Source organism: Stegastes partitus, unplaced genomic scaffold, assembly GCF_000690725.1.
Source record: "Stegastes partitus isolate 25-593 unplaced genomic scaffold, Stegastes_partitus-1.0.2 Scaffold436, whole genome shotgun sequence".
Lineage (NCBI taxonomy): Eukaryota > Metazoa > Chordata > Actinopteri > Pomacentridae > Stegastes > Stegastes partitus.
In genome coordinates, this window is record NW_007578167.1 from 419,757 (window position 1) to 447,415 (window position 27,659).

Consider the following 27,659-nt stretch of genomic DNA (forward strand, 5'->3'; position numbering starts at 1 on the left):
TATTTTCATGGATTCTAAGGAGGGAGAACCAAAGAAAGGATATTTTTTTTAAATGTACATCCAGGCATTGGATGGTAGATTTGAAGAAACAAAGAAGAGTAGAAGTTTAAAATAGAAAGTACTTTAGTGAAATAAAGCCCTTTTGCTTTCCAGACTCACCTTTAGTGTCTGAAACTGGAGTTTTTCCGCCTTGTTTTTGTTTGTGCTACTTAATAATGATTCCCTTCGATGAGCTCAGGCGGTTTGAGGGACACCAGCAGCTCTTCTGTCGCTTTTCTGTTTTGAAAATACGTTGATGCGCATAAATGAGCGTACAGTTACAGGCCCTTTAACAAAGTGTTACACTGGGATCTGGAAAATGCATTTCTAGATAAATATCATAAAATCTGATCATTTCAACTGCTTCTGCTTTGCAAAAAAAAAACAGGGATTTAAATTATTCAAATTAAGAGCAGCTTCTATCAAAACAGCATTAAAGGGTTAATGATTTATCAATGCTGCAGGTGTGTTTCAGCTAACTTTAGACCTCTATCTTTTCTTTAGGCACTTTCTTGCTGTTTGCCATCTACTGTGGTTGATATATTGGAGAATCCTGAGCTGTGTGGAGTTTGCGTATTTCCCTAACGCAGGTTTCCTCTCGGGGCCGCAGATTTATCCCACGATTAAACAGACACCTAGAGTCTGTCACACTAAACTGTCGTAGCTGTGATTGTAAACAGGAACGTGTGTCTTAATGTTTGCCAGCCTCACAATAAACTGGGGTTTACATGTTTCACTGCGGCATGAGCTGGACCCTTTGACCCTGCAGAGGATACAAGAGCAGAGATGATCAATAAGTAGCTGGCCTTGGGCTTCACTGTCCTGAGTGAGTAAAAAACTACATCGTCTCCAAAAATCACCTCAGAAGTCCGCATCGTTATATGAACTCAGCACCTTTCACGAGCCGCAGTCCACCAGGAGCAGCTGCTGGAAAGATCCACCACTCCAGCAATGTTTCCCCCCCAAAGAGTTTCAGCGAGTTGAGTCAAGAACCCCGACACAGCTGTGTACAATCCTAAGGTCACAGATGAAAGTGCCGGACTTGACAAGCTCAACTCAGGCCGCTCATGCTGGAGCGACACCGACGTTGCCACCTGTTTGGGCCGCTTGCTATCATCTCCGAAAGATGCCCGCCGGCAGCAGGGACAGGGGTGCAAGCAGCGGAAATAATAGCCGCGGATCGTGCTCCTGCTAGCAACACCTGATGCCAACTTAATCTGGACAGAACTTCCAAAAAAGGTCATTTGTGCGTCCAGCGTGTTGCAACAATCGATGCTGATGTTGTGATCGTGTGTGTTTCCATGTCAGCTGTGCTTTGAGGGGGACAAAGCTGATGCAAAGGAGGCATGAAGGAAATGAAGATGCTATTGAATAAAAGGGCACAAAAAGATATGAAGAGGACCAGAGAGCAAATTATTAATTCAGTAATCTTAACCAGGGTGGCTCGACAACAATTGTTGCCGTGCTGATTTGCATAATGAACTGAAATTGACCACACACACCTTCCAACCCCAACTGATATCACCTGATCCAGAATACATTACGCAGTCAAACAAAGAGGTTCTTATTAGTCCATCCTTGCATGTGTGTTGAGTGAGGGGGGACGGCGTTTGGCGACGCTGACATCAGTGATTTAATTTAGCACCATTGTGTTGCGGCCGGGCCATTCATCTGGCTGCATCGTGTGTGTTTGCGTGTGTTGGTTTTACAGTCTGACTGCTGTGTGTTTGATAAGGCTTTCCACTCAGGCTTTGTTTTTGGTTGTTTGTGTTTGTTTATTTGCTGTTTTTAGTTATGTTTTTGTCATCAAACAGAGCAGAAAAGAATGAAATGAGAGAAGGGATTCGCAATAACAGCTCATTTAAAGTGGAGGATACGGAGCATGGTTGTATTTACAGATGTGACCGAGCACAATACGGTCAACACAGTAAAGTGCAAGAACCGCACAGCCTTATTAAAGTAGCCGAGCCCCTACTGCATGTAATCTTGTATTGTATGAACCTGCCTGTGAAGTTTTGGAGCGGCTGCTTGTTGCCGTTGTGCTCTTAGTGCAGCCGCTGCTTCTCCACTGACCACTAATCGTATTATGCTTAAGTATAAGCAACTTTCCAATATGAATATTGAAAGCGATGTCCTTGCTGCTACTATTCTTCCAGTTTATATCGGCTATTAAAGTCGACTTCCAGTCAGTGAAACCCCTCAACCTCATCAAAATGACATACTTGGAAGTTGTTCTTTTCCTACAGCCGGTCTGCAGCACCAGCAGTCAGCACACACCTCGTCCACCACCGCCTGCGTCGCATCCATCCCCGACATCTATCCTGTAAGCCAAGGGTGGGCAATCCTGGTCCTCGAGGGCCACAATCCTGCATGTTTCAGATGTTTCCCTCTTCCAACACACCTGATTCAAATGATCAGGATCGTTATCAGGCTTCTGCAGAACTTGATGATGAGCTGATCATTTGAATCAGGTGTGTTGGAAGAAGGAAACATTTACAACATGCAGGATTGTGGCCCTCCAGGACCAGGATTGGACACCGCTGCTGTAAGTGGTACTCCATGTCGCTTTTGGGGTTGCGCCCAGTCAAACTGCGATTAAGTCTTGGTCATGAGACACTCGCTGGCAAGTTCCCCTCCCAGACCTGGTTAGAGGACTGGGCCCTGGTCTCTCTACTCCAGGCAAGGTAGTGAAGTTCCATTTTTGCCAATTTATAGGGGGGCTCTTTCAATTGCTATTTGTCTGACCCCTATTCTAGGACAATTTTGCCTTGGGTGACCCTACCAGGGACTGTTGTTGCCAACAACATAGCCTTACAATCAGCAGGACACAAAAACCTCTTAATTGCAATAAGGTATAAACTATTTTCGAGCCTTAGCGATAGGATGAGCAGCTCGGACATCCAGAGGGACCACGGAGTATAGTTGCTTCCAATTTGCATCAGAACGAACCAGTTAAGGTGCACTGTGCATCTGATTAGAATACCTCCCTGATTGTTTTTTTTACATTTTGGAGGGGGACATCGAACTGGATGTTGACCCCGAACTTGTGAGAGGGACTACATATCTGATCTGGCTTGGGAACAACTTGAGATCCCCCAGGAGCGACTGGAAAGCGCTGACGATGAGCCAAACGTCCTGCTCAGCCTGCTGCCACGGCAACCCTTTGTCTGATTAGCAGATGAAAAATTGATGGATGGACAAATGGAAGTTGTTTTCCATCTTCATATCCGACCTAAACTCGCTCAGATGTAACTCAACACCATTGGCTTATCTGGAATCTATGAAGGCCCCTGAAACTCTCTCCACTCACAGCAGCTCAAGCACGCCAGCTCACCTGCGACTCTATTCTAAACTATAAATCTACTGCACAATGGCAAAGTGAAATACCAAGGTAAATCAGCCGAAAAGCAGTTCTGAAGAAGAACAGCAATGCAGAAAGGGATGCCATCAGTTTAATGAAGGACCAAAGAGGGACTTTCACAAATTATTTGATGTGAAAATAATTTATCCTTTCAGTCAACCTAATATTTTATATTCTTCATTCTGGAAAACTTAATTCTAGAAAGTTGATCTGTCATTGTTTCAGAGAAGGGAACTGTGTGTGTGTGGACCAGTAACATCAGCACACAACACTGTGCCTCTGCAGCCCTTCCATTATCTGTGGATAATCAATTACCACAACAAGCTTGGGAAATATTCAAATAGAGCTATCATTAACATTGACAAAGAGCTAATCCAGTGCTAATCCCAGGTCAGAGGCGAGCGTGAACGAGCAAGATTTATCTACGACATATAACCGACTGTATTAAGCAGCCCGTGCGCTGACGTTCCGGTCGATACAACCGGGACGGGCAGCGCCGAGCAAACAACTCACCACGGAATCAAAATACATATTTTATGATTTCTTTTCCCTCCAGTTTTTGAAGGCAAAGCAGTGAGCGAAGTGTATTGTTGACAGCAGACTGCAGAGGAAAGTGAAGACGCCTACCTCCATATGCAAATTTGCATATGTTACAAAGATGTTTGCATAAAGATTATGAATATGCATCTACATACCTCCTCCTATGCATACATCCACAGGCGTATTGTGACTGTGATCTTGCCGGATACGATTGGATGTTCTCGGATTATATAAGATGCTCGTTGAATGGTATCACGTTTCATGTAATTTTGTTCTAAAATTACCAAATTAAACAAATGGAAAGTCTCCATACAGTAAACAGGCAACACTCAAACACTGCACATACGCCCTGAGAGTACGCCTCCTTCCTCACAGAACACCTCCAGTGGATTTTCAAAATCTCCAGATGACCGAACAGGGATGGATCTTGTCACATTCTCACACATTCACAAGACTGATCCACCCGCATCACCACCAGAGCTCGGCATCACAGCGAGCCCTGTTTGACCCCTACAGCAGCAGAGTCCCTGCGCTGTCTGGAGAAAGTGAAAAACTCAGGGGGACACAGGGGACAACGCCAGGTCGCAGAGAGTCGGGGCGTCTGCCTGTCATGCAGAAGGGCTGGAGGGACAGCACCTTGCGCCCTCGCTGACAGCTGTAGTTAATCAAGCGCATCACAGCACACCTGAGTTTAACGCTTATGACCCCGAGCCTCCCTGCAGCATTCAACCTTTGTGTCCTCTGTGTTATACAAGCATTCGCTATAGCTCCATCTAACAAACGAGAGGACGGCGTTGCACATATATGCAAGTGTGATCGACAGGAAGCGTCAGAAGTTCCCAAGAACGTCGCCCACAAAACAGCTGGAGAGCAAAGAGGAAACATGACAGAACTACACATGATATACCTACAAACGCACACAGCAGTCGCAGAGGGATCGAAAGCTAATGAGCCGGTGCCCTTGAGGAACACTGGATTGTCTCTGCCTAGTTTAATAGGAGGCTGTTTTCAATGTCAAACATTGCCCCCCCTGCAAACATACGTCGAGACGCGTTGCATGAGGAAGGTAACAACGCTTAGAGACACATCTGTAAATGCCCCCACCACCACCACCACCACCACATCCTACTCTCTCATCCACCACCAACCCTTATGGTAACAGGGAGGCTTATAAATATTGATGGGAGGATAAAAGAGATGAAGAGATGGGGGTGGAGAAACTGAAAACACCGTAAAGCCTTCGTCACGTTCACAGCGCTCCTAATCAAAAAGCTCGAGATGTGAAGAGGAAGGAAGACTTGAAGATCTGCCTCCTCTGGGCAAACATTTACTGTTTGCCTACGTTTTCAAGGTCATGCGGTTACGCGTCCCTAACAAGTCAGAAATGACTGAAATTGCAGTTTGCGGCTCTCGTGTGTGTTTGTGGAAACAGCTTTGGGGATGGACGTGACGCGTCAGCTTGTCTCCACTCGGGGCTGCACAGCTGGTATCAATTCCAATAATCAGGGAAGGCGATAAGCTGACCATCAACAGACACACATGCGGGCGCGCAGTCGAGCAGATGGATGCCACTATTAAAGGAAAGGGCATTGCCAATGTTACCATCTCAGTGACACGGGACCTCTGGGAGGACAGATTCTTAGAAAGAAGCTGCAGCGGGCACGCGGCCAAAATTAAGTTTACTTGAACCAGTCATCTGGAAATTGAAGAGACATGAGAGGTGAATAGCACTCGTCCCCAGTTCAGTGTCACTAACTCAGTGAGTCGAGACCACTGCTGCTGCTGGTCACAAGAGCAAGACGGGGAATCCAATATATATTCAACGAAAGGCTACCACGGTTTTACTTGGTATTAGGCTGGACAGTGCTCCGAATTTATCCCTACCCCCCTTCAGTAATCCACACAGAGATGCACATAAATACAAGGAAAATGAGACACAAAGGCATCTGTGTGTGAGAGAGAGAGACACAGAGAGAGAGAGAGGTCTCCTGTCCTGTTATCTAAGATAGCAATAATCAATACAGAGCACAGGGCAGGTTATCAATGACTCCCTCGCACAGCTACCCCCTGTTGGTTTCAGCTCTAATCAATTCACACTTTATCAAATCAGCACTTCAGCGTGCCCGAGTCGCTGCACTAGCACGGAGCAACACACCCAGCGTCCACACATTCGTAGTGAAAGACTTGTCAGGAAACAATCGTGACCCGACGCTGTTAACATAAATAGGAAACCCGAAGCCAAACACAAAGATGCTGTTAAATCCAGCTCATGAGCACTCAAAGCGGATTCGGAAAAGGAAAGTTAAATTCCTCTCCCTCAAGGACTACAGTGGCGTGATGGTGAGCCGTCTTACGGAGGACTCCTTTCATCCTGGAGCCTCTGATGGTAAATTAAGCCGCACAATTATCCCCTGTGATTGGCAAAGGCTATTGCGGCATCCAATAAAGTGGGATGAAACTTAGACTCCTGTTTTATTGGCAACCTGACACCTCCTGGCTCTGCTGTGTAAACGGAGTCTGCTTTGCTGAATTAATGCAATCATCTCCAACACAAGGCAATTAGGTAGCGATTCAAGCCGTCGCCGTGATGCTATTTAAGGAAATTGTGTGTATCCTTCCATCCAGCTATCTATAGATTACGCTTCATCCACTTATCAGCTGCGGCGGAGCTTTGAAACTGTTACATCAAATGACGCATGATTAGTGCTGCGCTAAACAAAAGTGTGAATTAACGGCGTGCACGTGGGCAATAAACTGCTTCATCGCTGCACACAAACAAAGAAGCGCAGCTCGGGCGGTCTTTTGAAACACTCTGGACGGTGGCACAACAGGAGGTTGCATCAGCTGCAGCACCCTGACAATCACAACTTCTCTGTAATAATTCTCGACGTGTGCAGCTTTCAAACAGAACAGCAGACACTAAATAAAGTTCCCCTCGTATCAGTAGTAGTTAGTATAACTGTCAGGAAATGCAGCTGGGTCGAAAACATCCCAGAAGGCAGTTTAGATACAAAAACAAACTTATATATCGATGCCCACGAAAAGTCCCCCTGATCCCTCTGGTGTAAAACGTTAATCCAGGCCTTTGCTTTAAACAGCGACTACTTCTGCTGTCACTGTCAAATCTCCGAGTGTACACAGAGCTGGACGGCTTCATCCAGATCCACCTCCACATGCAGTTTCTCAGCCTGGCTTAGATATTGACTCGGTTCGACCTTCAAATAGGGACAGACAAAGTATTTACTGATAGTTCTGGGAGGATCTTGCAAATAATTGATAAGTGAGGACCATGGGGAAATTTTAAAAAAAGAAAAGAAAAAAAAAACACAATACGAAGGCTAATCTGTTTAGAACGCATTCTTACAGACGATTCTCTCTCCAGGTCGCTTGTCATCTAAATCTGATGACAGGTACTGTTTCAGTCTGGCCCTGTTGACCTTGTGTTCTGCGATTTGTTCCCTCTACTCCTACAAATTTGAACTGTTGCAGATTTTTTATTTTGGGGTGGTGGGTTTGTGAACTTCCACCATTATTTGATTTTCACATCCCCTCTGGTTGTCTGCAGAGCTGTGCTGTGATGGCTGGCAGGAGAGGCATCGCTGGTGGAGAGTTGGCCACAGAAGAGTGAGAAAAAAAAAGAGAGTGAAGCTAAAGCAAGGTGAGGCAGCGGAGAGAAATAGCTGGGTCACAAAGAATGAAAGCTGCAACCAGGTCAGCATTTCTGTGTGTGTGCAGGTCTGGGGTTCCATCAGGCCTCCAGTGTGAGCTACAGCTTGTGAAGGTGTGTGTGAGGGTATCAGTCACCCACGTTTGTTTACACGGTTACATTATAGGGACTTGTCTTCCATACAGGGATGCAAAGCAAATCCCCCTTAATCATCACATTTTAAAGTTAGGGCAAGAGTATATCCCCTGGAAATTAATGTGAGTCAATGTAATTCCCTGGACACGACTGTGTGTGCATGTGCGCACATTAGAGAGAGTTACGGGGGAGCTTAGATTCCTGCAGTAAAACCTTGGCATTAATCTGTTAGCCCTCACCTTTTCCCCTTCAGCGCTATCATTCTGTCAACACAAAGGCTTGGCCTTTTGCTCCTTGTCGTCTGAGCCGAGTCTTAGCCACGGCAGCGCAGGCTTTTCTTTATCGAAGCCCTGCCAGCAGAGCAGGGCTCTGAGGATGAACCTCCAGAGACATTCGGTACCAAACGGACAGAGCAACAACAATGGGACACGGCTGCAGCATGTTGAGTCAATAAGCTGAAGGACCCCGTAGCCATCCCTCGTCACCCTGGAAATGCATGTATGTGTGTCTGTGTAGTTTCACATGTATGGGGAAATGCACGATGACTGTGAACGGCAGAGAAAGGCGAGCGGACCGGCGAAACCGAGCATAAGGCCCATAACGGCTTGAAGGGCACTGAGCATTGTTTGCACACATGACAGGTTCACAGACTGAATGTGATATAAGTCGACACTTTAGAAATCAGGAGGTGCATGATTGAATGATGTAGGTGGCTGGTGGTAGCAGGGACTAAATAAGGCTCAGGATGTGCATCATTAGGCTTTATTTACTCCACGCTGCTGGTGAAGGGTGAAGGTAGGTCACGTTAAGTCAACATTTACAGCAGCTACGTTATTTCAGTTTGACATATGGATAAAGGACGGGCCATTCCTGTGTACATGCAGATGACTTTAGTGATCCCTCTACCTCACTGTAGAGCCACCATGAGGCCCACATATTTACTTTCTAGTAGTACGTCTTGACAGTACAATATTTACAATGCAGTACAGACATCGCTGTACAACAGACAACCGACAGCTTTTGTGTTGCGCTAGCACCACCAGCAGGTTCACAACCATCACATGGTGGAGCATTAACATTCCTATTGGTCCAAGCTGTCTTTTGTCTTTGGTACTAATAATATTCAGCAAGTATTAGCATGTTAAAATGAAAATAAGGAATGTGAGAAACATTATAGCTCCATTATGGTGGAACGTCCTCTTAGCCGTGTGCTGTTCTTAAGGACAAACTTCCCATTTTGTGCCACCACTTCTACAACACTACAGCTCAGAGACACATATTATACTCGTTGCTCCTCTATATTTAACAGACACCTTTAGTTACAGATTACTTTTAAGATTACAATTTTCCTACCCTTCCTGAACAGTGTGAAAACCATGCATCTCCAAATATAGAGATTTTGAATGTTTGCGATAAACAGAACGATTCAGCGTTCCTTCGTGATTTTTTCTATGAACACTGCTTCTTGGATTATCTATAAGATAAAATAAAACTGACATAAAGCAGTGATGTTTTCAAAGATGCGTGGTTCTCACAGGACGACAACACTATATGATCTTATAGAATATTATGCACTGTTGTAGATGAAACAACTAAATATATGAAGTTTAGTTTAAAACAAGCTCAAACATCTACAGCAGTAAGATGTAGCGTGTGCAATAATGCAGCAGCAATATTAATCTGAAAAACATTAATATGGAGTACTTCTACATGCCACATGTTTTGCTGATAATATTAAAATACTTTTAGTTAAGTAAGGTTTTGAATGCAGCGCTTTCAAAAGGAGTAACTTCATTGTGTGGTACTTTTGCTTAAGTAAAGGTTCTAAGCACTTAGTTTTTAGGAGGGATCAATACTTTGGGCTCCTGGTTGTGTTCCTCAAGTCAATCCTGAGAACCTTATGGTATTTTTATACATGCATCACATATTTCTTACTTTTTTATACAGTATATTTTGCACAATACATATTTCAAATGTTTTATTGCCTCCTTCTAAATCTTCAGTACTTCTTTTACTGTTGTGAATACTTTGTGTGTTAGATTTGGGTTCTTGACTGTGATTCTAGAAGTCATTTCCTGCAACAGACCAACAAAGCATCAAGTCACCTGCCCTACTAAACGGGGAGGCTACTGGAGTGGCACTTACAGAGTGCTTTTCTACCTCAGTGGTACTCAAAGCGCTTTACAATGGCGACAGAGCTGCCTGACATTGGGAGCAACTTCGGGTTCAGTGTCGTGCCCAAGGACACTTCGACTGTGGCCGGGGATCGAACCATCAACCTTGCGATCAAAAGGACAACCGCTCCACCACTTGAGCCACAGCTGCCCGGGTGTGCTTGTTGTGGGGGGGGGGTTGAGTGTCAAAGTAAGATTCGCATGAGTGCCAGGATGCATCATTTCCCAGCAGAACATTGCGCTGCAACAAGAGGATCAGCAGCTTCACCGATCAGTGGTTTTAATGTTCTGCTGTGAACACGCACTCACAGACAGGGTTTGACCCAGATGTTCCCTTACAAAAGGAGAACATAATCAAGAAAAGATTTTCCTCCAAATTGGAATGCCCTTTTGTCATTCACAAAAAAAGCAACAGCAAAAAAAAACTTGATTAAGACCTTCTTGAATTATTACCCCCAGAACGGAAAGTGAATTAAAGAGCCACCACAGTCTCTCCACACCACTCGGGGAATGTGTATCTAGTTTCAGTTAATTTCATCATCCCTCTGTGTGGGTCCATTTAAGAATCAAATATTTTCTCATTACTTTTGCGAAGTCACACATGCAGTCGCACATGCGCGCACACGCAAAATGGCCGACCGTCCCCTTGCTTTCAAGGTTACACTCCAGTTCTTCTGTCACTCACAACGCATTTGCATCAAACCACCGGCCAACAGCTGCCAATTAACAAACAGCCTTTCTGTTAATAAACGCACGTCACTGTCGGTTAGAGCGTTGGGTGATCTCAACAAAACAGCAAAATACCACGACGCACACACACATGCTCCCACCCAGCCGCACACACGGAGGACGACGACGAGGGCACACGCAGACCATCACATAACTGCTAATGTTTTAGAAAGGGAGGAAGGAATTGGGCAAGTGGGAACAGTGCAACGTCAAGAGGGAATGTTCTGTGCCAGGAACAAGGCTTTCAGGATTAGCTCTGTCATGCAGTTACAGGGGTAGAAATAGTGGTTGGCTAGATGAGGCCTGACAGACTGAACAGACACACAAAACACAGAGCGAGACAGACACACACACACACGCACACACACACACACACACAGAGACAAAGACACACAGACAAAGCAACACACACACACACACACAGAGACAAAGACACACAGACAAAGCAGCAGTAGCACAGTTTCTGAACAGAAAACACTGAGTAATGCACCCATGTAGACGTTGTGCTCCGAGTATGTGTGTATAGCAGTGTAATGGATGGGGCACATTTATAATAAACACATTCATAAATTAGCCTGAAAGTTTGCTTGAATCAGCAACATCCTTGAATCTAATCAACTGAGCTCTTATGCCTAAGTTACGATCACAATAAGGACTTTTTTTTAAAACAAGAATTTTAATAAATGAGTTGTCAACAACACGGAACAAAACCTTCAGAGCAGAAGCAGGATGCTGGAGGATGCACAAATAGGCACAACAACAGGCACAGATAGCTGTAGTGTGTACACACTTGCACATCCACACACACCAAATGATAATTTCCCTCGTGCAGCTGCACAAAATTGAACTATTTATTATTGTCAACCTTGCAACAGCAAAGTGCAGGCAAGGTAATAAACATGTAACAATGTCCTGAGCCACTAGATGGCACCCTCGTCCTTTTCATTTTTAATCTAGCTTCTCATTCCTCAGCTGATCAGCTGACTCTGAGGGATGGCAAATAAGTAGATGCTCTCTAAATACTAAACTAAGACAAAGAACCTTAACTTAAAGAACTTGAACATATTAACCCAGCAATCATGTTCCCGGGTCAATTTAACCCACAACATAACCAACAAACAAAACAACACCATTGACTGATGGTCTGTTTTACACATGTTAAGGCCTAATGGTCTGCTGGCTCGGCCTCCTCCAGAGCTTGTTTCTGTTCTTCCTTTTTCACGGCTGCCATCTGACTGCTAAGAAAGGCTTGGAGAGAATCAAGTGCTTTTTGATGCTCGTGCTGGAGACAAGAGAGGCAAAGAAAAAGAAGTTACAGAATGATGTGCCACGAGAGGGAAAGGCAGCAACAGCCAAAACGGCTTGTGATTGGCGCCTTTGTCTTCCATCTCTGTTTCACTGACCTGCATGCTCTCATACATCTCCCTCTGAAGCCTTATTAGCGCCTTCCTCTTGAGCGCATCCTGTTTACGTTGCTCCAGCACACTTTCTCGCTCCAGCTGGTAGGTCTGGATCTTTTCTAGGCGCTCCCTCTGCTCTTCCTCCTCCATCTGTGAGTCCATCAGCACTGGAAAGTCCTTTCGGCGTCTGCATGCATACACAAGGACTCGATGTATACCACAATTCACCACCACAAGAGCTGATAGGAAACCTTTTGTACCTTTACAGTAATGCCTCTTAACCAGAATGAACAGTTAATGCTGGAAAGTTTAAGTATTTACTGTGAATAATCAAGACTCATTCTAACATGTACAACTTTGCGCCATTCCATCTAACTGTGAGGGGAATATTTTGAGGTCAGATGTTAAATAAATCTCAAACTATACTCCTGTAAATCTGTGCTCCAGTTGGTGTTTTTATCTCCATCTCAGAAAATTGTGAGATTGGACATTATGTGAGGATGTTGACGCAGGCAGAACAAATAAAAATAGAAATATGGTTGACAAATTCAGCCATAGCTCGGGGAGATGATGGACACACAATCCCGTGCCTTATCTTTTGTGCATCCAGATTGAAGCCTCTTTGGCTTTGGCTGCAAGAATCATGTATTTGTGTTGCTCGGTTAAGGGTTGCTTTTAACTAACATGGCATTTATTGTTGTGGACACTGAAAAGGATCAACATGTTTCTAAAAGCTGATCTTAATGAAGAGGAAGGCCAATGGAGGATATGACAGAGTTCAACCTCTTTCACTGGATCCAACAACATGTGCAAAGCTATAAAGATGCCCTGCATGAATGTGTGATTGCATAGATGAGAAAACTGTATTACAGAATAATCAAACACTGTGGACAGACTCCTCCCAAAGATGTTTCTCTCGGCTCAGATTGCAGGCCACGGTGTCAGCAGCCGTTGGCAGCCGGACACACGTGTGGCCGCACACATGCGAACACACCCACAGCAGGATGGCGAGGTGATGGGAGAGGGGCACATCTCATTGGAGCAACGAGCTCGTTGGGGCCCTGAAATAGCTCTCTAATTAACAGACCCAAATATCATCTCATTTATCCTGGAGAGGGATGGACAGAGGGAGGGATGGAGGGAGGGAGAGTAATGGGAGACTCAGGGGGAAACTCTTTGCCTTCAAACCTCTTACACTGACAAAAGTGATAAGTTGAACAAGCAGGAAAGCCAAAGCTGCTTGTGACCATAACTGTGAGTTGAGTTAATTATGTATAAACAAACACATATCTGTAAAAAATAAATCATGCACAACAACAACAAATTCCTATATTTTTGGTTTCTGCAATATGAAAAAAAATGTTGGCATTTTGACAAGATTACATGAATACCACTCTCTGAAAAAAGTCATTGTAGAACCCAGCTGACACAGGGTGGAGGCAGGCTCACCTGGACAGGTAACCAGTCTATCACAGGGCTACACTTAGAGACAGACAACCAAGCACACTCACACCTACGGACAATTTAGAATCACCAGTTAACCTCAACATGTTTCTGGACTGTGGGAGGAAGCCGGAGAACCCGGGGAGAACATGGAGACTCGGGTGTCCTCACTGGGGCGCGAACCGGCGACCTTCTAGCTGCGAGGCGATGGTGCTAACCACCGAGTCACCATGCAGCCCCCAGGAAACATGATAAATGATGCTCTATCAGACTTCTCTTGTAGTTTAGTCAAAAAAAATGAGAACTGTGTAATTTTTCTTTTTGTATCAAGCTGCAAAAAAAACTTCCCTTCACACTGCATTTGCTGGGATGCCACTACTGCATATGGACACATCACAATGACAACGCTGCAACACGATATTGTTCAACCCTAGCATACATCATCCTCCTCTGCAGAAAGTTTACAACGTGACGCTGCTGTCCAATGCACCGGGGGGAGTGAAGGCCTTAAACACAGGAAATTACCAACAAAGTCCTGCAGACGCTGTATGAACCAATCCGCTGCACAGATGCAGAACACATAAAAATATCCCCTCATGCTATCAAGCCTTGCAGCTAAAGCTTAACTCAGGCCTACAAAGCTGGAACATCAGAGTGATACAACAACTACACAAGGAGACTCGACTGCGTGTTGCAGATTACCCAAAGGACTCTAATAGAGGAGAAAAAAAGAAACAAAAATACAATAAAATAATGTTTTGCTCTCCGCTGATTGTCATATTTTTCACCAACGCCATCTAATCAAAAAAGGATTTTTTTCCACTGGAACAGGTGTAAGCAGTGTTTAACGCAAAGGAACATTTGAAGCAATTAACTGCGGCCTCATCGTCACGCCAACTTTCATCTTTTCTTTCCCCAGAACAGCATCAGCAGTCAAACATGTGGGAAAAAAAGAGTAACAAAGGAAGAAAGAGCGGCGGACTACCTGATGAGGTGACTGTAGTCCATGTGAGGACGGGAGCTCGGGGTGTCGCTTAGCTTTTGATTGGATGAGCTGAGAGAGGTATCAGGTTCTGGTCCGGATGCAGGAGCTCAACAGAGACAATCAGAGAATACCACACTGTATGCATCCAGTAAGAAAACAAAGGGTCTAAATCAATACGTATACGTGTGTACATCTACAACACAATACCAGCGTCTTTGCGTTCATCTGTAGCAGCTGCATCGCTTTCTTTATGTTGGACTTGGTTTAGATACTTGAGACGAGACTGTAGAGCCTAAAAAGACAGTAAAGCGTTCCATCTGTAGTGTATGTTTGAGTATGTTTCACATCACACTTATCAGATTTAAAATAGAGAATACAGTGGACATTAAGTTAAAAAGGACTTCTGGGTTACCCTGACACGGCGTCCTGGCTCAGCGACTTCCCAGGACTCTATAATGGCTTTAATCTGGTCAGCTCTCTCCGTGTCTTTCTTCACCTCGATGCCCTCTGCTTTGCTCTCGTCAGTGACAACATGCAGGGTCCAGTTTGGCTTGGTTAGGTCAAGGCTCTGCACAAATAGACCAGAAAGTACAGACAAGGAGGGAAAAAAAAAACATGAAGAAAAAACACATGCTCACATAAACATCTGAGCTGAAGGTCACAGTATCTTATGTCCCGTTCAATTATCAACTCAGTCTGGTACACAAACAGCCAACAATGGATTACACGTCCTGTTCAAACGTCTTATCTTTGTGGTAAACGGCGTATTGGTTTGTTTACTGGGAGATCATTACCTGTTCGGCCTCCACTAAAGTTGTGCTGCTAATGGAAGAAAATAAAAGAATAATTTAAAATAAAAGGACCAGTGTTATCAAAACCTGCATGTCAAATTCCATTGTGTTCATTGTGTAGCCAAGATGAGACTTATTATGTGGCTGAGAAATTTATTAAGCTGCTGTGGTTCTGACAACTAAACCAAGACCATTAATCTGAGCATTACACGCCACAAGATTACAGTGCACGACAACACAAGTGTCTCTTATTCAGTCTGAACACACGCACGTCTTCCTTCTCTCTTGTCTGTTCATGTGATGTGGAAGCTGTGAAGACGAGTTCAGTGTGTACTCAACAGCACTGCAACGTCTCTTAACAATACTGAGAAAAGACAAACAGTGCACCAACTTCTATTTGGTAAATATTGTACTGCATCTCGATCAAATGAGAAAGTCGAATGCAAAAAAAGCTAATAAAGACCACAGTTAGCTTAGCTGTATCGTATGGAGGGCCAAACCGTTCATTATTAAAAATAAATGAATCAGTGAGGAAACAAATAATTGAATATATGTTTTTTTTTTTTAACCAATCATGCTTTAGGCCAAGGTTGGACACGCGTACCTCATTAGCATACGTTTGAGGGAAAATCCGTGAGGAAAAGTAAAAACGTGGAAGAGTGGGAAAATAAATGTGTGCACATGAGGACAAGTATTTATCTGTATTTATGGTGGTGGTAACCTTATCGTTATACTGTAACAACAAAATTTCCCCCTAAGGGATTAAGAAAGTATTTCTGTTCTATTCTATTCTAAAAAGCAAAAATAAGTGCAGAAATAAATAAATAAATGTGGAAATAAAATTAATATATGCGGAAATAAAATAAATGAACATGGGAAAAAAAATGGAAATAAAAATATATATTTGAAATTAATAAAGAAAAATGAGGAAAAAATAAATTAAAAAAATAAATGTGGAAATAAATATATAGGACAATAGATGTATATGATTTGTTTTTTTTTAAATGAGGAAAAACTTTTTAAAAAATGCCTATGGGAGTAAATATATATATGGAAAAAAAATGAGTAACGAATAAATAAATAAATGCCTGTGTGAATAAATATAAATGTTGAAATTAAAAAAGTGGGTAAAAAAAATATCAATGAATAAATGGATAAATGAAAGGAAAATGTAAAAAATGACATATTTAAGTTTTTTTTCCTTATTTATTTTTCATTATGACAGGTTTGGCTCTAGTATAGCATCATGGTCACTGTTAGAAGGTTAAAAAAAAAAAAAAAGGATCCTTCTATATCTCATCTTTCAGGTTCTGGATCATAAGTACACAGTATTATAAATGATCCTAGTTTTCAGTGTACAATATTGTGGTGTTTGTTGTTATCTGTCACAGTGCTGTGGTTAAATATTACCATTTCCTTCCTGGAGCCAGATTTGGAGTTGGCAGCTGGCTTCTTGGAATGTTTGCGCCCCCCACGGCTTGGTGTGTCGCTGGTGGATGAAGGCTTCGAATCCTCTGGCTTGTGTACTGCATTTTGAAGAAGAGATCGAGTAGATTCACTTATTCTGTTGTCATCAACAAAATCTGTTGTGTACTTCCAAACACTGATAACACAGTATTGAATTCTGTGTTCCATAAAAGCAGCGACTATTGTCCCTAAAAACTCTATTCTTCCTAACAGGTAAACTAAATGCCTTTTGGTTACAATGAAAGAGGCTAAAACTATGAATGTAAGCTGTTTACATTTTACTGACCATCAGTAAAGCTCATGTGAAGTGGCCGCGTGGAAAACAGCGCCAGTGTGTTGTGTGGTCGCATGTGTGCTAGATGGCACTGTTGCACTTCAAAGCTGAAACCAACACAATCCCCAGCTTAGACGAAGCATTAACTCTGAGTCTCACTTCTCCGATACAGAGGCGTAATAATCCATCATTTAGCAGACACCCTGCCATTCTGCCCGAAGAGCTTTTGGTGCATGCTCATCGAGTTTCTCTTATCTTCAGTCATATAGACATTCAGGGTTCAAACTGGATTTAAACATCAGTCTATGTTGTTGTAGTTTCAAGCATGAGACACGTATTGAAAACCGATTAAGATGAACTAACTTAAATAGAAAGTTTAATAAAAAACAAAAGCTTCTTTCAGGGAAACCCTATATCCTTCTGTATCTGCAGCCCAGTATGAAAACGTCTCAGAGGTTGGCAAGGAAATGAAAACGCAAACCTCAACTGCTGACAACTGACCGCTTTGACGGTATATATTGGGATTCAAAGCAGAGATGTGGAAATGTGCATGCATTAAACATGTGCAGCACAGTATTTTTGACTACAGCTTGTTAAACAGCTTGTTAAAGAGGTTTCAAAGCTTGCCGTGGCATGTAGTGCGTGTGTATCCATGTAGCATGTAGGGAGCATGATCAAGGGCACAGCCTCACCACTGAGACAGAGTTAAACTGGGTGAAATTAATTCACTTTCCTGCTGAGATATTTCCCAGGGCACCAGGGGGCAAGAGCCAACTTCATTTGACATCCTATTGACCCATTTTCAAAAGCTTATTGGGAAAACACAGGAGGTTTGTGTGGACACTATACATACGCGGACAAACATGAGCATACGCTACCGTAATGTTATAACTCTGTAAAGTGAAACCAGATGTAAGTAAACATGCAGCATATCTAGGGCAGCAACAAATCATTAGTGTTCTTCTTGCACACGACACATACACACAGATCATCTGTAGATTTCATGCCACGCAAACTGAATGGATAAATACAAGGATCACTGTCAGGGACAGCAGAGAAAAGAGAACGAGAATTCAATAACTGGCTTTTCTCTTCATGCAGTCATGCAAACTGTCCCCATGCAGCCTCCCTTTCACATCAGCATCCACTCATGCTGCGCTTTATTCATCCCCTTCAAATTTTTGAGAAGCTTCTGCAAATTTCAAAGCCCTGATTTTTCAATTGATTCAAATTGTGCAGTGTGATTAAAGGAGGAAAAGCAGAGCTGGTGGCAGAGGACAGGATTACTGCCTCAGTCAACAACCAGTGGGCACAAGAAATCACACTGATCTGCGAAAGCAGCTGTATTCATTTGGCTTTCATTAGGCTTGTGATTACAGGCCCCTGGCTAGCGGAAGCAAAGCATAAACTGCGTCTGCCTTGGCCCCTGACACTGCCTACTGACTATCAGCAGCATTTCATGCTGAACACAAAAAGAAGCTGCACACAAACAAACATGAAGGGCATATTAGCAAATCCATTCAGAACCCAGGGCTCAGATGCTGACTAACTTATGACTGTCGTCATGAAATGGGAACTGCTTCATGGCCCATTACAAGCATATTTGGGGATACTGAAATTAATCATGCATATTGTGGATTTCATATTCAGATCAAGATTCATGTGACGATATTAACTTTACACATGTGTGTATCCAAGGAAAGCACAATATATATATATATGTGTGTGTGACTTTTTACCCTCCCGGCTATCGATTGAGCATTTCAAAAAGGCTGACTGATGTGGCACTTGTGATCTTTTTCAGTATGTACCTCTCATCTCATTCTTCTCCAACTCTTTGAGCATATGAACAAAAGCCAACTGAGATTCATCCAAATCCCAGCTCTTATGAAGCACCTCTGCCTGTACCATGTGCTTATGACCCTGTGAAACACAGACAAGCAAAGTTAGCATGAAACACCCACATTGCAGTATAAACCAAACATGACAGATATACACATTACAAAAAAAGACAAAGACCTTAAAGAACAACAACACGTTTTGTTTTTGCTTTTCTCTGGACCCTTTGACAGAACCACATGCTTTGCACAAAGGGAGAGAGGAGGCAGAGGGCTTGTTAGCCAAGACTGTATCACGGGTGATAACTCCCACATCCATCACACTGAGCAGCAAAGACAGAATTTAGACTAAATTCCAAGGTGAGACTCAAGCTAACGGAGCCGGCCATGCAGAACGCTACGTAAATGGACATTTTGCTAGATATAGTTGTATTTTGTCTGATGTTAACCTTTAAGTCTGTATTAGAACTCAAAAAAAAAAAACATTTTGGAGAAGGTGATTGTGTTTTTATGTAAACCTGCAACACCACAGCCACAGTGGCAGCATTTGGTTTTTCATGGGCTTACACGTGTTTAACTCTGATTACACTTAAACTGTCTTCACCATTAATCCACAATTACTGAGCATCAATATGTGTGATGTTGTGTCCCTGTGACACTACATGGCACCTTAATCATTGAATCTTCTCTCTACGTCTTCATCAATTCTAGCTCCTGATTTATGGCTGTTCGTTCTGGCCGGCTGCTGATCAATGGTATCTGATATAATCTGTCTCAATAAAACCACCGTTAGTTTGTTAAGCAAAGAGATTTGGTGTCAAAAATGTCTGAAGCACATGCAGGATTCAAACAAAAACATCTTATTCGGTCTGTTGCAAAGATATCTGCTTGTGGTTCAAAGGTTTATTAACTCACTGCTGTGAAACGGAGCCATTGCTGAGGGAATATTTAAATGTTTGGTTGTTCTCCAGATGCATTCGCTGGTACTACCGACGGCGTCCACAGCAAAACAAATCAACAAATGTTGATTTGTTTTTTTTCTAGCTGTATGCACTTGTGCTCCACGTGCATGCGGATGCCAGTGTGTGATGGTACACACTTATAGAGCATACCATATGCTTTGGCAACCGTCGAACTATGACAACAGGTCTGTTAGATAGGGGGTATTCAGACAATACAGTGAGTCATAAATCATGCGCAAATCACTGCTCCCTGACAAGCGCAGATAAAAATCAGACGGCAACAACAAAACCACCCCTCCAGTTTCTGCTGCTCTTTTTGTCAAAATTTGGTCTGTGAGAATGTGTCTGTGTGGGTGAGTGCAAATTTGTGTGTGTGTGTGTGTGTGTGTGTGTGTGTGTGTGTGTGTGTGTGTGTGTGTGTGTGCGCTTACAAGCAAGGCGTTATCTGGCAGGAAAAATTGATATGAACAGGCAGCAAGCAAGTGGGTGAGAAAGACAGAGAAGGAAAGTGAGATGCACATGCAAGTGAGATCACTTAAGTGTTGGAGCAATAGCAGATACCACGCAGACAGTTGTCGGTGATACCATAGTCTCTGTGGGAGGCTGAAGCTGGTCAGATGAAGAGTCTGATTTCCCGACTGTGCTGTGAGCCCCATTCCTGTGCTGCGGAGCGTCCTGGGTGGGGGATCCCTTCTGGTTCTTTTCATCTGTGCAACCGGGGTCTGAAACAGAAAAAGAGATATTTAGCAAAGTCGACGTCTTACGGGCAGGGTGTGCAAACTGCCCTTCTTTGATTCATTTTAACATCTTAGAGTCTGAATAGCATACATCCTCAGGTCAACTCCTAATGGACTCCAGGATGGCTCAAAGGTTTCAGCGCATTCAAACAAAATACAAATCTTAGTGCAATTTTGTTTGTCTGACTCTTAGAAGTCGTATTTGCCCCTCGGTGACACAAAGCTAATACCGTCTTAGTGTGCACACCCCCTTATTAAAAAGTAAGGAAGCACTGCTGCTGCTGCTGCTGCTTGTGTTGCTGTGATATTAGTATCTTGAAAGGGTTCACATCGTTTGAATCGCGAGGCTTTGTGCTTTCAGACAATGTGTAGTTTAATTCAGGTTTGGCAAATGCCACAGTGGCAGAATTTTCACTTGGCCCAATTCCAGGCTGGAGGGCTGATCAGGAGATAATACTGAATAAACAAGATTAATGTGTTTTTACAGACTACACATTAGCTCACAGTAATGCTGCCACTATTCATCTCTTTGGGAATAGGGAGCTGAACATTGTCCCTAAAAAAACAACAACAAAAAAAAAAAAACCCAAACATGAGACAGTGTCAGAAAAAAAGGGACAGAAAATGATTAAAGAAAGGAGGCTCATCCTGCTGCCTTGAGCAAGTCCAGGCATAGCGAAAAATAAAACCTGCTTGCAATGTTGTGAACTGAATCACAGTTATGGAAAGGGAAAAATGCAGGGGCCTAGCTTGTTGCCTGAAGACACATTTGTTTGTTTTTGACTGACAACATTTTTTATCTCAGTTGGATTTTCACAAGATCATTTTCTTTAACAAAGAAAACCACATCGATATTCACCCACTGTGCACCCCGTTAGCAAGCACTGCAGAAAGGTTGTCGTAATTCACACCATTATGTTTCTCTGTTTTTTATACACTTCCAGTTGCTACAGGCAGAACTGTGCCTCTCCTTAAAGTCAAGTTTATTTGGTTAATTTAAAAGAAGCAGCCCATTAAAACAACACCATCACCTGCCAGAGTTGGTCCCTTGTGGCAGTCTTCTTGAGCTTCAAGGAGCGGCACGCCCCAAAGGCAGCTCGCTCATGAGTTAGGACGAGTAGGTGGGGTCTCAGATTTGATTGGACAAATGATGTATGATGAAGTAATTAAGGTAAATACATAAGGAGGCAGTCGTGGTTCGTTTTTTCTGGATGTCTGATTGTGGAACAACACATTGAGACGTGCGGTTGGAAGAATCTTTAGAAAATGATGTTGGCAACATCCGTTTAAAGCTCTGACCTCATTGGCCAGTTTGAACTGGGAGGGCAGGCCCACTGTCTTCCATGTTATGCCGGGAGGGATCACTATTGTGGTGAAGTAATTTTTAAAAAGTTTTCCTTTCTTTAGTTTCTCCTTTTGGAGACTGCAAATTTTTTTGCCATCGTAATGCTTTGTCCTGATTCACACACCTTGCCATGCTAGCTACACGTCTCCTTACAACACACCCCAGCAGTGTGATGAGCTCAGTGGTTTCTGGTGTGCTTAAACATGCAAAAACCATTAATAGTTGAATAATTTACATGGAAAAATGCAAAAAGAAAAACAGTAGAACATGGGATATACTTCAAATCACACATATAGTAGATTAAAAAAAGCACCCCTACTCCAAAAAAATATTATATTGAATTCAAGAAATAAATCTTGACACTTAATAAATCATAAATCAATACATATGGAGTATCAAAGCCCCCACTATACAACATTTGCCACTTCACATGAAGGTAAAAAGGACACACCTCATATAAAACCCAACATTCCTCCATATGTATGTGTAAAGGTTTAGAGGAGGCTCTTATTTATTATACATGCATGCCTTCTCGCAACACTTACACGCCCTGGATAATGTCTGCCATGGAGCACTGAGGGTTACTGCAAATGGTAAAGCCCCAATTCATTGTCATGCTCATTGTAAGCTGGTCTGTCTTGTCCCCTAATAGACTCTACCGCAGGCAAATTCTAATATCGAACTGTAAACTTTTCAAGATAGAATAAAGATTTCAAAATGAAAACTGGGTAAACATTTATCGGGAAGCAGACCTTGTACATGTAACTTTCTGACAGACAAATATGAAGCACACATCTTTTTGCTGTGATCCAGAAGGACTTCATTCAACAATTACTTCACTGACTGCACCTAATGTTTGCTCACCTGTGTTGGCCAGGAAATAGAACACAGGAATTGTCACATGGCCCTGTCCTGTTCTGCATTCCACTTCCTTCTCCTGGTCCAGAACAGACAGGCGTATAAACACGTCAGGCTTGGAAGTTTGAAACTGAATCGTCCCGAGGGTGTCCGACGTCACCTGCACACGGTAGCTGTCAAAAAGGTTCAGATAATGGTGGAACTATTACTTTTTTCAGAGCATCCTTAAGTAAATCCTGTCTTTGAAACTATAACAATACATTTAATTTGACCAATGCTGTTCCTCTTCTGAACCTTTCAATTAAACATACACCTTATGGTTCTCTTACCGACAAATGAGATTTTTGTCATTGGGAACGTAATAATCCTGGACTTTCTTCACTGAGAATGTATTGGGTCGAGTCTCATGGGACAGTTTTGGAAGGGGTTCCTTTAAACCAATCAGGCGCATCCTCCATGTGGCGCCAGCAGGGGTGAGTTCAGGTGTGATGCTCTCTGCTACAAAGGTAAAACCGAGCTGGGACAAGAGATACGGGGAAAATTTAATCATGAGTGTTAGTATTTAGAATTAGTAATACGCTATGCAGCAACATCTGGTCCTGATGCACGGACCGTAAGTTTGCATCCAGTTAAGTCGGGCTAAAGTTTCTGAAGTGTTAAAGTGTAAGAGTTTATTTATTTTTAAATTTCTTTTGCATTCACAGACCTTATTTGGTTGATAGACATGGGGTACTACTTCTCTGCCGATCGTATCCACCTCCTCTCCTGTGTCATTATTTATGACGTGCAGCCAACAGTTAGGGATTGTGGAGTGGACCTGTGGTACCAGCAGCATCTCCTCAGGAACCAGGAACACCTCTCTGTATAAGCAACAACAACAAAAAAGCAGACAACAGAGAATCCAATTTCAAGGTCTGACTAAATTGTCAAGTATTTAAAGCATTTACACCACATCCTCTTTACAAATTAGAGCTGAATATGTGACGTAAAGGTGATGTCATTTCATTTGGCATAACGTTTGTGTTCTGGTGTTGTCCGACCTAAAGATCAAGAGCCAGGAGTTGCTGGTGTCTTGAACAGAGACGGAATAATCAGCAAAGGTGATTCTGGCCGATTCATCCTGTTGACAGGGGTAGAGCTCTGCTTTCCCCTCAGAATTTTCAATGATATACCTGTAAAGACAACACAACAGGGGGAGAACACATTTAGAAATTTCAAATAAAACCATATATGTCATGAAAAGACCACGACAAAATCTATTCTCACTTTGCACAAACTTCTTCTCTATGTAGCGGATTATAAAAGAAATCCAGTAGAAAGAGAAAAAAAAAACACTAAAAAAAACAGGAAAATAAATAAAAAAGACTTCACTGGAGGAGAGGAGATGCACTTTGCCTCTCAGCGTGATCTTTGACTGAAGTGGATATTTCTGTCAGTTAAGAAAAACACATGCTCAAAGGTTCACAACACCCAAGCAACCCCCCCCTCCACGCATTGACCGAGCTTTCAATGCTCATGCACACACATACTTTCCCCAGGCAGCAGGTCATTCAGCAGACGCTGCTAGCCGATTGGAACGAGGAGAGTATAAACAGCAGATGGTACCACTGGGAAAAGATGGAACACAATGTGGAAAATGCTCCCTGCATGGCCCCCACAGGCTGCCGCAACCAGGAGAGGGAGCAGATTCTGGGCATGCAGTGCAACAGAGAGTCTAAGTGCATGCCATACCATGTACATGGCACGGGCACAGAGCGGTAGTAGGAGCGCTCATATCCTCTCACATAATTGCATTAAGATGCATAGTGAAGACATCTTTTTTTTAACTTATTGTATTGTGTGTTTTTTTACCGTAGCAAGAAGGCAGCGTGTCTGTCGGCGTCGGATTCAATCTTCGGCCACATTTCCAAAAGGATCTTAGACGCAGTGAGATTCTCCTTCGTTCCTGAATGACACGAGCGCACAGAAAGAAAAGTAGCGACCATTAAAGATGAAAGACAATCCATGTTGCTGTCAAGCACATAAAAAAATGATTGTAGCTGACCTAGTTCGGGGTAGGAGTTGCAGAATGCATATTTGCCTCGTTCAGTGAGAGGTGATAGGAGGAGATTATTCCCACCTTGACATTAACTTTCACACTCATGCTGGCAGACAGGTAACCACTCTGACAGAACACAATTTCTCTGTGTTCATGAGTGTGTGTGTGTGTGTGTGTGCGCCTGTGCACATAAGTGAGAGAAATGCTCTGAAGAGACAGCTGAATGATTGAATTTTCTTTCACATCTGGCATGTGGCAAAGGTGTCCTAAGATTCTCCCACCTCACATCCCTCAGCTCTCTTCTCAAATGGCCACCTTTCCAAATTGAACATTATAATGTGCCAAGGCTGGCTATTGAGCGATGAAGACCTATCATCTTTATAACCAGGGGGAGAACACATACAGATACACAAAGAGGCAAACAGGTAAGAGTGGAAGGAAAACAAATTGTAAAAGAGCAACAAGAAAAAGAGAGAGATGGGGGTAAGCACTGAGTTGTAGCTCGTGTCAAAAACATGCATGCTGGTGATTTTGATCATCTAAAATGCCAGTATTCCAGTTCTCAGCTTTCTTCTTAAAGAGGTATTAGACTGCTGTTGTTCCTCACATTTGACTTTTGTCATTATTCTAAGTGTCACTTTGAAAGCAACACTTTGTGCTTTGACTAGTCAGTGAATAAAATTTGAGCGAATTTAACCGTGACAGGCCAATTTCATAGAAGTCGAGCTGCTGAGCCTGTCTGCGTGTGTTTGTGTGCTCACGGTAATGTCCGCGTAACCACCAGCGATACTTCTTAGCACTGCTGGCGGATGGGTTTCATAATGATGTGAGTATTTTGGACGTTTGGGATGCTTAAGCCACAATTTCAAGCCATAAGAAATTAGGCAAAATCTCACTGATGCTAGAGTCCAGTGCTTTTTTTATTTTTCTGTATTAACATGAGCCCAAATTTGCAAGTTTTTCAGAGAATGACAGCGTGTTGTGCCAAGAGACGGCAGTTAGTTTCTGGCCCTGGCAATAAACAGAGAATGTCAGGATAATATGTCACCTCCAGTGTTTGCTCAGCAATCAACTCTGGGAAAGCTTCACTTTACAATAATTGTCGTTACATCACATCTAAAACCAGATTAAAAATGCTTCAACTAATGCTGAGAAAAATTTCTAAATGGCTGGCAACCTCCACAAATGTAAAAACTGGCAACTAAACAGCAGAACAGAAACATTGCTGAATATATTGAGAGAGAAAAAGAGCCGCTCTGCTTTCTGTTTAGTGTCAGTCTTTCGTAGATGTGTTCCTCTGTTTCCCCGTCTTCTCTACCTCATCTTTCTCTTGCTGTCACTAATGAACGGTTTTGTTGTTGATGCAGAAATGTTGTGAGCACGTGTGTGTGTGTGTGTGTGTGTATGTGTATCCCCTCTATAGCTACCCTTCATCTGTCAGGGTGTGTTAGTAAGAGTGGCAGTCTCATCAATACATATTTGTGCCTCTGCTCAGAGGCTCACTATATGCCATCAGGCTAAATCAAACAATGAATGCAAGAAGCAGAAGACAGTTTGCTTGTGTGTTGGGTGTTTTTCGGACTCTAAATAGTAATCTACAAATGAAACAATGGCTGTGTTTTTTTCACTTCTTGTTTTGTGTTTGTTTTTCACTCGATTATAGCCTTTCTGGCCTTCTGCAGTTGTTACAGATGTGTCAGTCCTTCTTTCACAGAGCTCTAAAACAGAAAGTAATGAAAAGCCCTGTCTAATAACATACAGTGTTTCCAAAAACTGATCAAAACTACCAAAATGAATACATTCTCTGTGTGTGTGTGTGCATGTTTACCAGGTTTTGAGGCATTAAGGACCTCTTGCTCCAACTGCCCTTTGAATCCAGCCTGCAGAACGGGGACTGCCTTGAGCTCCTTGTCTGTTGGCTGCCTGTCTCTCCAGATTTCTGGGGGCTTTAAATCTGCATCTACTTAACAGCAGAGTGACAGCAGGGAGAAAAAAAAAAAAAGAAAAGCAAGTTGTGGGTGAAAATTAAAATATGAAAACTATTAAATATGATTCAGTGAAACACACTGTTTAAAAAAAAACAGAGATAAGTATTGGAATTAATTCAGTTTACAGCCGTACAGCTTTACTTTGATGTCAACAGGCTTTTGGTTTAGAAGGTGTCATGCGGCGCTTAAATCCACATATTTTAGCAGTTTTATTTACTGTTAAAGTGGAATAAATATGCAGCACAGTCGATGTAAAGCTTGACTGATAAAATTCCAAGTTTTAGGTATTTACTTAAAAATGTTGTATATAAAAATTGGCACCTACATGCAGGGGAGTATTCTTTAGGGTCATGGGCAGCGACTGAGGGGTCAGCGGTGAGGGCCTGTACAGCCAATCGCTCGTCTGCTGTCAGCTTCCTGCCCAGAGCCTCACACAGCATGTGGTAAACTGCTGAGTTAAATACCTGCAGACCCCAACGCACAAACAACAACACTGTAAATATGATCATGACAGTCCATGTATACATAAAACATAATCCATGACCTCTAAAAACCAACAGCCTTTCTTGTTGTTGTTAGGATCCACATTTGTCATGACCTTTACATATTTGCATGGATGTGTATGAATGTATAACATACATGTAAAAAGTAGTGTGCTAAAATGAGATTTAAGGTGTCATTCTGTGTCTTTGTTAAACTTCACTGTTCCCTAAAGATAAAGAAGCCACAGTCAAGGCTGCCTGCCATGTCCACTGGTTTAGGACTGTTGTAGAACAGTCTGCATTGGAGCCATGCAGTTATCAGACAATAATAACATCATGGCTATTGGAAAACAAAGTCACTTTTACCACTTTTGTACAATAGCTAAACATTGCTGCTAAAAAAAAA

At 42.8% G+C, this 27,659-nt stretch overlaps 1 protein-coding gene across 1 annotated transcript; it reads right to left on the reverse strand.

Moving 5' to 3' along the window:
- Positions 1-11,372: 11,372 nt before the first annotated feature.
- Positions 11,373-27,235, reverse strand: LOC103360421 (androglobin-like; the record flags this gene model as incomplete). The annotated part of the gene is made up of 15 exons (XM_008286166.1): positions 11,373-11,927; positions 12,049-12,232; positions 14,474-14,579; positions 14,681-14,765; positions 14,886-15,041; positions 16,675-16,790; positions 18,817-18,928; positions 20,376-20,527; positions 22,752-22,918; positions 23,075-23,262; positions 23,452-23,605; positions 23,786-23,917; positions 24,597-24,690; positions 26,612-26,746; positions 27,097-27,235. Coding segments are annotated over 15 exons (2,037 nt in total), but the record flags the coding sequence as incomplete, so codon positions are not given.
- Between the last annotated feature and the right edge of the window lie 424 nt (positions 27,236-27,659).